This window comes from Artemia franciscana, chromosome 15 (assembly GCF_032884065.1).
Source record: "Artemia franciscana chromosome 15, ASM3288406v1, whole genome shotgun sequence".
In the NCBI taxonomy this organism is placed as follows: domain Eukaryota; kingdom Metazoa; phylum Arthropoda; class Branchiopoda; order Anostraca; family Artemiidae; genus Artemia; species Artemia franciscana.
The window spans coordinates 29,050,268-29,065,222 of record NC_088877.1 but is presented as its reverse complement, the minus strand read 5'-3'; the positions used below and the strand labels follow the sequence as shown (position 1 = coordinate 29,065,222).

Below are 14,955 nucleotides of genomic sequence, written 5' to 3'. Positions count from 1 at the left end.
GGGTACTTGTATGATAAACCCCCTACCGCTCAAGTTGTTCATTCATTGAAACATTATTGAACCGTTTTTATGGCACTTGGTATCTACCAAGGTGAGTACCGCGGTATCTACTATGGTTAAATCGAAAAAATTAGAAAAAATGCGGTATTTTAAACTTACGAACGGGTGATCGGATCTTAATACGATTTGATATTTAGAAGGATATCCTGTCTCAGAGCTCTTATTTTAAATCCCGACCGGATCCGGTGGCATTGGGGGGGAGGGTAGTTGGGGGGGGGGGAAATCTTGGAAACACTTAAAGCGAAGAGATCAAGGTGAAACTTGGTGAGAAGAATAAGCACAAGTCCAAGATACGTGATTGACATAACCAGATCAGATCTGATCTCTTTGGTGGAGTTAGGGGGGGGGGGAGTAATTCGGAAAAATTAGAAAGAATGAGGCATTTGTAACTTACGAACGGGTGATCAGATCTTAATGAAATTTGATATTTAGAGGGATCTTGTGCTTTAGAGCTCTTGTTTTTACTCCCGACCAGATCTGGTGACATTGGGGGAAGTTGGAGGGGGAGATCGGAATTCATGGAAAACGTGAAAATTGAGGTATTTTATCTTACGAAAGAGGGACCAGATTTTAATGAAACTTGATATATAGAAGGATCTTATGTCTCAGATACTCTGTTTTCAATTCAAATCGGATCCGGGGACATAGGGGGCTGGAGAGGGGAAACATAAATCTTGGAAACCGGAAATCTTGGAAAACTCTTAGAGTGGAAAACTCGGGATGAAACTTGATGAGAAGAAAAATCACAAGTTATAGATGCGTGATTGACATAATTGGAACGGATCCGTTCTCTTTGGGGGAACTGGGGGGTGTTAACTTGGAAAAATTAGAAAAATTAACGTATTTTTAACTTAAGAACGGGTGACCGGATCTTAATGAAATTTGACATTTAGAAGGAACTCGTGTTTCAGAGCTCTTATTTGAAGTCCCGACCAGATCTGTTGACAATGGGGGAGTTGGAGGGGAAACTGGAAATCTTGGAAAAGGTTTAGAGTGGAGAAATCGGGATGAAACTTGGTGAGTAGAATAAGGAAATGTCGTAGATACGTGATTGAGGAAACCGTACTGGATCCGCTCTCTTTGGGGAAGTTAGGGGGTGGTGTTCAGTGCTTTGGCGAGTTTGGTGCTTTTGGACGTGCTTGGACGATGAAAATCGGTAGGCGTGTCAGGGAGCTGCACAAATTGACTTGATAAAGTCGTTTTCCCCGATTCGACCATCTAGGGGGTTGAAGGGAGAGGAAAAATTAGAAAAAATTAGGTATTTATAACTTTTGTGTGGTCGATCAAATCTTAATGAATTTTTGTATTTAGAAGGGCTTCGCGACTCAGAGCTCTTTTTTTAAATCCTGACCGGCATTAAGCCTCTGATTTTCGTTTTAAATAATCTATTGATTCTCAGATTTTTGCTAGAGCTCATACCATATGAGCTCTTGGCTCTTCCGGCCTCGTCACAAGTGCCATATGAGCTCTTGCTTTTTTCGTTAGTTTCTTTCAGCTTAGTGTGAGACAAGACAAAGAAAAGTGACAATCGATGGAAAATATATAATTTGGGCTTTGTATTTGCACGTTAGGGGGTGGGGTGGGGGAAGGGGTGGTGTTGGTAAACTATTTGGACAGTAAAGTTAGAAAACAATTCTTACTAAGAATATTCAGAATAATTATATCTATTGCATTAGGTATGCAAACCTGCTCCCCCCCCCCCCCGGTGTGCAAATATATAGTCCAAAGTTGTTTCTAAATTATTATATTTTTATCTTACTTTGGTATATTTCATTAGAATTGAGCCTCAGGGAAATATAGTAGAAGAATATGTCGCTCTGATCTTCTCAGTGTCCACAGTATTGTAAACGGCATTGTAAATTTGGATTCAGAATTTTTTTTTCAAAGAAGCCATTATACATCAACCAGGCAAAACATGTTGGAATTTCACCCCCCCCCCCCCGTCCGCACCAAAATCCAAAATATGTGAGATGTCTTTTGTAAATAGATCAATAAAACTTTGGAAGTCATTACCTCATAGTTGTGTCACTGCTTGTACCGTTCCTAGTTTTAAGACTGAGTTAGTAAATACCTCTTTTTACAGTGATGTATATTGTCAATCAACCATAAGTTTACCATTGATTTTTGTTAAATATTCTAGCAGTTGCCAGCTTTTTGATTTTCATTTTGTATGTTATGCTTACAAGCTTCTTAGCTTACAAGCTATTGGATGAATAAATAAAATAAATAAATAAATATTAGGTAGAGGGTATATCATACAAGTACCATACTGATTTTTATAATTTTTACATGTTTCGGAAAATTTAGAGCTTGTAAATCTTTGGACCCCTCTCTAGAGAATCAAGTTCGTCTATGGAAAAGAAAACGCCTGGAATAATTATGATAATGGTAACTGCACATACTACGCATTGACTAAGCTAATTGCAACTGATTTTCGCTATTTTTTAGCAAAAGCCGATTGCGATTAGACAATATTGTATTCATAGGATCCTACATTAACTAGGCTTGTTATTGATTTTTGTAATTTTGGGCATTCAATAGTCAATTGTGACTACAATTCGTCCTTCTATAGACAGAAAATTCTTAAAATAGATTGGTTTATTGAGCTAGGTTGACAATATTTCTTATTTTCTTATATTTTATATTTCTTTTTTATATTTTCTTTATGTCTCTTTTTTTTATATATTCTTTTTTATATTTTCTTTATATCTCTTATATATTTATATTTCTTTTTTATATTTCTTATTTTAGAGGTTCCTTTTTTGTAAGAAATTCATTTTCATGTTTAAACCACGTTCAATAGACCGTAGTAAGTACATTTATTCAATAGGTTATATGTTATCTTAATTAATTGCAATAAGCTCGGTTGGAGTCTGCTCGGTAAGTCTGCTGATAGCAGAAGATATATATATATATATATATATATATATATATATATATATATATATATATATATATATATATATATATATATATATATATGTGTGGCGAAATCTTGTGAAGCTTTTTTTTTCACGTAAAATAAATTTAAAACCTCCAAATTTAGTTTAAACTACGTTTGTGGTAAACTTGCAATTAGTGTGAGAATACTTGTTTTTTGTTTAAAACATGCCAATTGAAATAGAAAAAGACACACGTGATCTACGCATAATTTGACATTGGTAGTGCGTATCCTTGACTTTCGCAGCTAATTAAGAAAACGGAATAGGTTAATGGCTTATGGCGGAAGTGCCTTATGGTTGAAGAGTAGCTTAGCCTAGTATTTTTTACCACATAGATTGCATCCATTGATCAAGAGCACCTGAATTACTGAGGACAGGGAATTTATAACGTCCTGATCAAAATAATGCTGATGTTCAGATCTCCACTAGCCTAATTTTGGAAAAACGTTAATTTTTTGGGTCTATCGAGTAATTCCATATATTAATTTGACAATAAAAAAAAAACTGGCTACCCAGTTAACGAGTCCCGGCCCGTCAATCCGGGGGCGCACCTAACCAGCTTAGTAACAAGCATCACTTATAGCAGTAGGAGTGACTAGCAGTAGCGGTGCTCCTTGAATACAACCAATATAAGACTACAAGCTTAGGGTTGGTGCTGGACTTTATGTCCTTTATAGTATCCAAATTTTACAACGCTTGAAAAATACTAACAGTTTCTCTTGCGTACTTTAATTACATTGTTTTTTATTTTATTTCCATTTTTTTTATTTACCCCGCCCGAAATTTCATTGTATTTATTTTTGAGGCAATAGTGACAAGATGTTCCAGATGCTCCCCTGTGGGACGATATTTTACAAGGTATTAGCCAAAACCTTGTCAGACACCAGGCATAAAAAATAAAAAATAACATAGCGTATAGCCTTTTGTGAAGTCAGTAGAAAAATATTTTGCCCCCCTTTAAACACAAAACGATTAGTCGCCTGGGGCCATTTACCAAAAAACTTTTTTTTTGAAATTTCTGACTTAATCCCCCAGCCGTGAGGGGCATACTCTTTTATGGAGATTGGAAACCAACTGAATTCCGATTGTAAAATTAGTTATCTATCCGTTCTATAACCTCAAGTGATTGGCTAGGTGTCATATACGCATGTGAAAATTTCTTTCGGACGTGATTTTTCTTAAAGGGGGGGGGGATAATCAAAACTAGTTTTGTTTAAATATTTTGAATAGATTGGGTCCAGAAATTCAAGAAAATTTTGAATTTCGTTAGGGGATAAGCCCCCCCCCTTGTTTGTATATATATATATATATATATATATATATATATATATATATATATATATATATATATATATATATATATATATATATATATATATATATATATATATATATATATATATATATATATATATATATATATATATATATATATATTGGGTAATGTTTCAAAATATAGTGAAATCATTCTCTTTATTACAGGTTTGTGAGGATCCATGACAGAGCAACAAAAGCAATGGCCTGCTTACAACACTTTACAGTAAACCAGTGGACTTTCCATTCAGTGAATACTGTCTCTCTTCTCGACAAAATGTCAGCGGAAGATAAGAAGATCTTCTATTTTGACACTAGAAATATTATTTGGGACAACTACCTAAGGACTTATTATCAAGGAACCAAAAAATATTTACTTAAAGAAGAAGTAGATTGTAAGGAGTCAAAACATCACCTAAATAGGTAAGCCGAATTTTTGGGTAAAAACTAGTCATATTACCAAATACCAAGCCAGTACCCTTAAAGTACCTACACCCTCATTCCTGGAAATGTGAAGATATCTAAAATTTTTCTTGCATTTCTTACTGAATTCGAATGTCTTGTACTGTACACATTAACACATTTTATGTTTATGTACCTGCTTATTAGCCTAGGTATGTTGTCTAAAATAAAAATCACCCTTTGTTGAAAGCTCTAATTCTTAGTGAAGCTTGGAGATGCTAGGTGAAGCTTGTAGTTGAATAGTTAGGAAAGGGGCTTGCTGAACTTATTATAGGGCGGGAACTCATTATGTCCGGAATTTGGACAAATCGAGATATATCTAGCTGTTTCTAAAAAAGAAAATTAAGCACATCATTTCCTCGAAAAATGATTTTGCCTTTAACAATGTAGAATCAACCCTTTAATTATTTGGAACCCCCTGCTCTCCTCCCCTCAGTTGAAAGGAATTTTACTGCTGGAGACAAAGGACATTTTAACTTACACAATTATAAGGACCTCTAACACAGTTATACCAAGACACGATAGTACATATTAATAAAAATAGCTATTATGAATCACTAATTCAAACTAGAACATTGTAATCCGCATCTTGACCGCTGAAATCCTAAAATAGATTAAGGTTTTGATTAAATATAATTAAAGGTTTAAAATATAATTAATAAATAATTAAAGGTTTAAAATATAATTAAGGTTTTGAAGAATACAAATTTGAAGCTACCAAACCATGTAGAAAGTGACGAATACTTAGCTGTGAAAGAAGACGTATGAAGAGGAAGGTATATTGTGCAGGTTTGCAACATGGGAGGAGCGAAAGTTGCCCCCCAGGGTCCATTCCCCTTCCCGTAGATCATGAAAAATATTTCTCTTTGTGTTTTCATTGAAAAATCATAAAAAAAAAAACAAAAATTGCACTCTTCCCCTAGATCTCGAAAAATATCTTTTTAGTATCTTTATTTAAAAATAAAGAAAAGATCCTTTCGCCCCCTATATTTTCGTGAATTAGCACTCCTGTGGTCATGACACCTCCGTCGGCGCCTGTCTGCCGATCTGTGTTTGCTATTCACGTCCGCGTTGTATTTACACCAGAAAGTAATGAAGAGTTTGGTCTTACTTTTCTGTGTCCGATCTATTTTTGTCAATGAGCTCTTGAGGACCCCATCTAGGATAATTTCGTGAAAACGTGTTAAAATGTGCAAATATCCAATAGCTTTGCCTTATCAAAATTTAGAGAAGACTAGGCATCGCCACGATAAGTAATTAATCTTACTGAGACTCAAAGGCTTTGTAAAATTCAACTTTAGATTACAAAACCAAAATATAAATTGTAAAAAAATAAAGCCACATTATTCAGTTCCGTAATGTGCTTCTTATATAGTTTTTTTTTTGGCTTAAATCATCTATAAAATCTGTCAACATACAAAGCTTCATTGACTTATTTTTACTGTTCTATAAATTCTCAAAGCTTCAGATACGTGATTTTGCTTTATGAAAATAATTAGGTTTATCTAATGAAAACGAAATCGATGATTAGCTTTCACTTTCGAAGAAAAATTGACATTGAGAATTGGATCAGGTTAATTTTTCAATGTAGGGTTCGCGTGATCAGAGGTGTTTTCCAGCGACTGTTTAGATAGTTGAAAAAGATCTCTGTACCCCATATTTTTGCTGGAAAAGACCTCAAGAGTAAGGCCACATCCATAGGGAGGAGGGTGTTTCTACCCCCTCCCCCTTCCATTCCTGAAATTTCTGATCGAATTATAAAAACGTAACAAAATGCATATAAACATAATTTTGAAGCCCCGCCCCCTTCCGAAAATCCTGGAGACGCCCTTGCTCAACAGCTATTGAGGACACCATTGATTAAGTTTTGTCTTTTTAGTAACAGTTATCTTTAACTGTGAATAACCAGAAGATAAAGGCATGCTAAAAAAAAGAGGTTGTAAAAAAACAAACAAAAAAACAGCTAAATATGGCAGAAAATATTAACCTTATTGTCATGATCTAATGCAATTTTTTAGAATCATGGTGAAACTGAACAATTTTTAATTACTTATTTTGCAACTAATTTTAGGGGATTGTACAAGATATATCGGTGCTGCTTAGGCACGTGCGCATACGTTTCAATGACTATTCCTCAAATTCTAATAACTTGACAATATTCTTGAACAACAACTAAGAAAAATTGCTTGATTTTTGTTGGCAAATTTACCCCTACCCTATCCCCACAAAAAACCCTGTGTTGCCGGCTAGTAGAGGTGTACCTTAATACATTTAATGTGACAAAACTACTATTTCATTCTTCTCTAGCTTTGAATTAGATGTTTTATCAGTTAAACTACCAAAACTATACTTCTTATGTGTTTGATACTGAGTAACAGTAAAAGAGTTATTTTTTTCATAATCTGTTCATTTCAAAGGTATGTTTGATCGTGCAAAGAATAGTAATTTTTGTCGTTTATCTTTTTAGAAACTAAAACAAGATACGTTACGTCTTTGTTCAACACTGTAAAGTTAATTTTGGTGTTGTAAACTTTTTTCCCTTCACGTGGGATGACTCAAGAACTTTAAACAAAAAAAGATAATTATAGATTATGTAAAACCTAGTGTCGAAACGTTTTCCAAGCTTTTCTAGCTTAGAACATCCATAGCTTATCCAAAAGTTGCAAAAATATACAAATATAAAAATAATAATATAAATAATATATAATAATATAATAAAATAATAATATAATAATAATATAAAATAATATATAAATAATATATAAATAATAATAAAAATAATATAAAAATAATATAAAATAATAATAAATAATAATATAATAATAATATAAAATATAAAATAATATAAAAATTATAATAATATAAAAATATACATGTTGCAAAAGTTACTAATTTGGTATCAACTGAGTTTTTTTGTCTCCTCTAAAACTATATAACTTCTTGAGTTCTTATTCTCAACTGAAATAACATTGCCAAAATTCAAAGGAGCACTACAAAAACCGAATAAATGAGCGCTTTGAAGCTGATATTTTTTTTTCTAAATTAGTTTGCAATATTATTTAAGTCAGTCCCATCGACGAAGCCCCATCGAACTGCTAAATCGGCATCGTTCTCAAGTGCTGTAATAAGCTAGATAATAGAGGTTGTCTAAAAAAGAACGCTAGATTTTAAAAGCCAGTTCTTATTTTGGATTTTCTTTTATCACTCATCGTTGAAGTTATGTTTTGATACTGCACTTTTGTTTTCCAAATTATTATTTGTGGTGTAAATTCGTAAATTTTGTGTAAATGTACGGTAATTTGGATTTATAGTAGATTCAAGTCGGGCGTTGTTTTTGAGGAACTCTTTATTACAAAAGATTTTAACTTTAAAAGTTGGAAAAACAAGAACAATATTCTGATTAAAAGAAGGCCGTGTTTTCGAAACTGATCCCTTACATTATTAACATCAGGCCCGTATCAAAGATTTTGATTGGATAAGATGATCTCAGATTTGGTAGAGGTCTGTTTCTATATCTAGTTAATGCTAGGGATAAATGACCAAGAGGCTGGATTCTCAGACCAAATTTGGATTCCGATTTCAAAGTGTGCATAAATGAATAAAGATCAGCTGCCCTAGTCCTGAGAGTTATAGTCCCTGTTGCCTCGTATCATCTAAGTCACATTTCCAGTATTAATGAATATGTGAGCCAAATCATGTTAGCTGATGCAGTTATTTTCTTATAGGTTATATGCAATGCAGTATACTGGGCAAGTTGCAGCCGCGTTACTGATATGGAGATTACTCGCGACAAAGTCTACCGTAGCCCATAATGCTTGGGAGTCTTCCGTTAGTGCAGTGATGCGATACATAGGACAACTGATTTTCAAAGCGAGATAGTGTTTGGAATGTGGCTACGTGTGAACACTACTTAATCCTGCCATTTTATACCAGTCAAATACTTAACAGACAGATGCAGTCGTGTAGTTACTTGCATTCCTATGGCGTGAATCGGAGATGATGCAATTATTAGTTTAATCACTGTTAGACGGTTATTGTATATGTGAATTTTACTCGCGTTATTTTTTCCTTCACGATCCAGTTTTAATCAACGAGCAATAAGTCCGTTAGATTTTTCTCTTGAGGGGGAGGTAAAAAATCCTGTTTGAAAGCTTGAAACAATGGAATTTTCAATTATTTGGAGAAATAAGATTTCCTATGACAAAAAAAAAACTAGTCAAACTTTAGCCTTTCTCTCCCTTAAAAAAATTTATTCCCTGGTAAAATTGATGTTATATCCCTGAAAACAAAGTCTTCAAAAACTCTACTTGACGAACCTCGTGTCTCTTTGTATTTGATATTTGAACTTTTGCTATGGGCAATTCTCAAATTTTGGCATGTACTAAGCATAAACTTTTCTTGAAAAAAAGTATATAAATTGCCCTTTTTTATAAGCTTACAATGCAGTCAAACAATCTTTTGACAGCTAATATTATTTTCCTAGGGAAGGGGTCCAATAATGCTCAAAATGTCTTGTATTATCAAATATCTGAACTTTCATGTATTTTAAGGTATTTTTCTTAGAATTTATGAGAGGGGATAGGATCTTCAGTCCTACTTTTGGTTTACTCTTGCTGGGATATTAATTCCTTAAATACTGAAGTTGTCCAATTCAGTCATGAGGCACTAGGATTAATTTGTCTTTTAGAATATTTCAAAATATCTATAAAGACGAGCGCTTCCAACATCTATTTGAGCCATCCCCCCTCCCTCTCCTCTCTGAAGTGCAGAAAGCAAAATAAAAAGAAATTGTCTCAAGCGTCAATTTCCCCCCTTGTAAAATCACTTGAGCCCTCTTTTAGAGCTTTGGCTGTGTGCACCCATGTATGGGAATAATTAAACGTCATCTATGAAATAAATTGACTTTCTAAGTTATTTTTTCTATTTGTATCTTATCTATGTTGTTTACTTATCTTGTCTATGTTATATATGTTCCCCCCTGGTAAAATCTCTTAAGCCTCCTTCCGGAGCTTTTGCTGTGTGCACCAATGTGTGAAAACAAATAGAAGTTATAAACGAATAAAGTTAAATTTCTAAGTTATTTTCCAATTTGTATTTCATCTATCTTTCTCTTTTTTAAATTTCCTTTTTTAGAATCGTACAGCTTTATTTCAGGTAGTATAAATACGAAGTTGATCCAATCAAATTAAGGGTCAACGTTACATTCTGACAACTCTGTCTTTGTTTAGACTACCTTCACGTGATCCCATTACGTAAATGGCTGCTTGACATAATTTAAACCTTAATCAGTTATCCTTTTTTGTGAGATTCCTCAAGATCATCACAGCAGTTGTGACTTTTACCCACTAGAGCTAAACAGCTCTCCTCTATCCAATGTAGATAGCCAATAAAAGCTGCTAATTTTCATTCTAACCTATCTTCCAATGCATTTTTGGTATCTTTTGCCGTCCATTGGCGTATGGATTACGCATATGGCGTATGAATTGAGTCCATTGGCGTAATTTCGGCAAAATCCTGGAGGGGGGGAGTTGAGCCAATTTTCCCATGTTAAGTGAAAATGACAGTGAAAAACGAAAAATGAGCCATATATTACCATAAAGCAAAAAGAGAACTGACCTGTTTCTCTGGATAAGTATCCAGAGAAACGTTGAACTATGAAGGCTTATCTCAATTTTGACAAGAGTTTTTGCAGAAACTAAGTTTTAGCTTGGGGAGGGTGTAAACTTAGGTCTGGAGGGGGCAGTTGCCCCACTTATCACCTACAACGATACAAAATAATGTATATATTTATTTTAGCAATTTTTTATGAATGCATGTGTTAAGTAACAATCAAGACATTGAATGAACCCTTTTCGAACAGGATTGTTGCTGTAGGTGGGTAACCAATAAAAGATCCCATTAGTGTGAGTACCAAATAAGACTACAGTAAAATTACAGGGCTTTGAATTGACTGAGACAAGATTCAAAACAAGGTATAATTGTGACTCAATTCGTTCTGCTCGAAAGGAAAAAAATTTGGCGGGTAAATTCCATTCAGGCGCTCAAGCCTAAACATTATGACTATTTTTGTAATGCATGGTTATGTTATATGTCTGACTGTATAGGTGATTTGTATATACTGAACTTCAAACAAAAATTAAATTCTAGAATGTTTTTCAGCTAAAGCCATGTTTAAATTAATAAATTCAGTATGTATAAATCAGTGATACATTTTGAATTTTCTCACAATTTTTAAGGCCTTGCTCTTATAAAGTCAGCTTATCAGATGTGACTTACCACACCGTTATTGTCACATCTAAAGGTTGTATCTGACATTGTCACATTTCTATGATACTTGCCAAAAGCCGTCTCCAGGATTATTCTAAAAGGGCAGACCAGGAGGGTACATAAATTAGGAAGATGAAACACACATATCCTTGTACCATTGGCATGATGTGTGTGTGACCATGGAAATTATTTTATATACTGACCAATAACTAAAATTCAAGTCTCCAACCTTTTTTTGGTGAAAATTGTATTAAAAGATTTGGTATGTGTAAATCACCAATAGATTTTCAAATTTTTGTATATTTTAAAGTTTATTTTTTTAAGGCAGTAGCATAGTTGCTTCCTCCAATGTTTATATCCACCCATTATTTATGATTTTATAGCGTGTATTTCAAATAAAGGTTGATGGTAAAAATCTTTATGAGTTAGATTAGTTTGAATCTTATGTCATATTTTTATCATTATATATCTGTTATTATTACCTTTATATTATTATTGTCGTTTAACTTCTTTTTATTAAATATACAGATTTTAATAAGACCAAATATCGGCTACGTCTATAGTTCTAGGTCTTCAGCAATTATGTATTAATGTAAACATTCCCCACATATGCAGGACGTGTTTCTAGGTCTTCAGCAATCATGTATTAATGTAAATATTCCCCATATATGCAGAACATGGTTCTAGGTCTTAAGTAGTCATGCATTAATGTAAACATTCCCAACAGATGCAGGACATGGTTCTAGGTCTTTAGCAATCATGTAATGTAAACATTCCCTATATCTGCACAACATGGCTCTAGGTCTTCAGCAATCATGTATTAATGTAAACATTCCTCACACATGCAGAACATGGCTTTAGGTCTTCAGCAATCATATATTACTGTAAACATTCCCCACATATGCAGGACATGGTTCTAGGTCTCCAGTAATCATTTATTAATGTAAACTTTCCCCACATATGCAGGTCATGGTTCTAGGTCTTCAGCAATTATGTTTTACTGTAAACATTTCCCACATACGAAGGACATGGTTCTAGGTCTTCAGCAATCATGTATTAGTGTGAACATTCTTCACATATGCAGGACGTGGTTCTAGGTCTTCGGGAATCATGTAATGTAAACATTCCCAATATATGCAGGACATGGTTCTAGGTCTTCAGCAATCATGTATTAGTGTGAACATTCTTCACATATGTAGGACGTGGTTCTAGGTCTTCGGGAATCATGTAATGTAAACACTCCCCATATATGCAGGACTTGGTTCTAGGTCTTCAGCAATCATGTATTAGTGTGAACATTCTTCACATATGCAGGACGTGGTTCTAGGTCTTCGGGAATCATGTAATGTAAACATTCCCCATATATGCAGGACTTGGTTCTAGGTCTTCAGCAATCATGTATTAGTGTGAACATTCTTCACATATGCAGGACGTGGTTCTAGGTCTTCGGGAATCATGTATTAATGTAAATATTATTATAGTGCTAACCCAGTCCCTTGTCCGATGTGTGGAGAAGATGATGAAGATATTTTTCATTTTGTGGGGAATTGTAAGGAATTGGCGGATCTGAGAAATGAGTGTTTTTCCTTAGTGTTGACAGATAGAAGGTGGGTGGAAGGGATTGTAGGATCACGAGTTAAAATGACATTAAGGAATCTGGCTAAGTATGTTGAAAAAGGGCTGATACATCGTGAAAAATGTATCTCTATAAATAATTTCGTGGAGATTCATGTATAAGTACGTTTTTTCTTTCCAATTTATTTGTCTTTTTCTTATTGGTTTTTTTATGTTTTTATTTTTTTTTTTTTTTATGGCCTGGTGTCTTTTTTTGGAAATATATACATATATACATACATAGCTCTAGGTCTTCATCAATCATGTATTAATGTAAACATTCCCCACATATGCAGAACATGGTTCCAGGTCTTCAGTAATCATGTATTAATGTAAACATTCCCCACATATCCACACACGCAGGACATAGTGACCTCCCGAGGATTTGTAAAAAAAAGCTTTGTCTTGATTTATAAAGATTTAAAGAATCTGGGAAATGCGTCTTAAATTTAAAAAAAAATCCTACCCAAATTAGTCGAACCGTTTTCCCAAAAAAAAAAGAAAAGAAAGAGATTTGTTCAAAAGGTCCATAAATCTTGAAATACTTTGGCCTAGAATATACTTTTCCCGGTTCATTATCATGTATTAATGTAAACATTCCCCACATATGCAGGACATGGTTCTAGGTCTTCAGTTTTCAAAAAAAAAGAAAAGAAGAGATTTATCCAAAAGGTCCATAAAATCTTAAAATACTTTGGTCTAGAACATACTTTTCTCGGTTAGGCTGTGTCATTTATGATTGCATACATTAAGAGTAGACCGTAAACCGATTGAAACGATTAACTGTGCGGAAAAACAACAGAATGAAAAAAAAATTATGCCACAATCTGGGTTATATATTGATTGTATGCCACCAATAGAAAATCAGTATAGTGCTGTTAGCTGCCAAGGCAGTTTACCGTTGAGGATTCAATCAAATTGATCCTGTGGTTGGATCAAAACCAATGGTTTTTGGTAACATCATTTAAACCGCTATTGGTACATCATGTTGAACATTTTATAATTGAAACCCGAATAATCATAAGATTATTAATTTGTATTAAAAAACTATAACCTTGGTGCAAATTGCCATTGATCACTATACGAAATTCGAAAGAAAATCTAGCTATATGACACCAATTAAATGCAAGCCTGATTATCCTAAAATAAAATAAAGGTATGGAATAAGGCACTGTACTTTACAGTCCCTACGGGCGGTGTTGATCTCTGTTTCTTGGCCCTTCGGCCAAGAAGTGCAATGGGAGGCTTGGGGCTAACCATCTTGTACTTTCGCACACCCTTCCTGTTTACCTCACCCAGTTTTCTCCAAGTACCCATTTACAGCTGGGTCGACTCTGGCTGAGCCTACAGAGTCAAACCACTGACACTGATTATCCTAAAATGTCCATGCTATTTCAGAAAAATACCCAAACTAATTGAACTATATTTTTAAATTGCCAAAGACATACAGATAAAATATTTTTCCTCCCTGGACACAGTTTAGGTCCAGTCATACCTGAAAACCATGATTGTTTGCAATTTTTCTTTTGGTTACTTCAAAACTGTTGAGTTTTTAGAGCAGTATCGTGTTTTTGTAAGTGCTGCCACATCTAACCGTGGAAGTTCATGAACAAAACTAATAGTTAAATTTGACAACGCTTCTCGTCCGTAAAAATTCATATATATATATATATATATATATATATATATATATATATATATATATATATATATATATATACTAGCTGTTGGGGTGGCGCTTCGCGCCACCCCAACATCTAGTTGGTGGGGGCGCTTCGCGCCCCCCCCCCAAGCCCCCCCGCGCGCGTAAGTCGTTACGCGCCATATTAGTTACGCGCCATTGTAGTTGTGTCCCTATGTCCCACCTGTGAATATAGAGATATATATATATATATATATATATATATATATATATATATATATATATATATATATATATATATATATATATATATGTTTTTAACTACGTAAAACTTGCGAATATACAAAATTCTTTGCTGTCCCATTGTCTGTGCATATAAATAGATTGTCAGGTTTACCGACTCTTGAACATGCAACATATAATGGTCCATGGGAAAACAATCCGTATTCAGATCTATACCTCATGATTCTAATGATTGCCCTTGAGCTTTGTTGATGGGGATTGCTAATCGACCATTCCCTGAGTCGCCATCGTCATTTATATATCCCCCTGTGCACCCCGGCGTCCCCTTTGTAGTTATGTCCCTGTGTCCCGGTCGTCATTTATATTCCCTGTGTCCCGGTCGTCATTTGTATCCCGGTGTCCCGGTCTGTA

The 14,955-nt window shown here is 34.2% G+C and overlaps 1 protein-coding gene across 2 annotated transcripts in view; it reads left to right on the top strand.

The window, feature by feature from the left end:
* LOC136036295 (putative fatty acyl-CoA reductase CG5065) overlaps nt 1-11,590 on the top strand; it is a 74,333-nt gene extending 62,743 nt beyond the window's left edge. For both annotated transcript variants that reach the window (XM_065718443.1, XM_065718442.1), the window contains exons 8-9: nt 4,485-4,739; nt 8,504-11,590. In XM_065718443.1, coding sequence (XP_065574515.1) covers nt 4,485-4,739; nt 8,504-8,657 — 409 coding nt within the window. In that variant the 3' untranslated portion in view covers nt 8,658-11,590. The remainder of the gene's footprint in view (nt 1-4,484; nt 4,740-8,503) is intronic.
* Nucleotides 11,591-14,955: the final 3,365 nt, after the last annotated feature.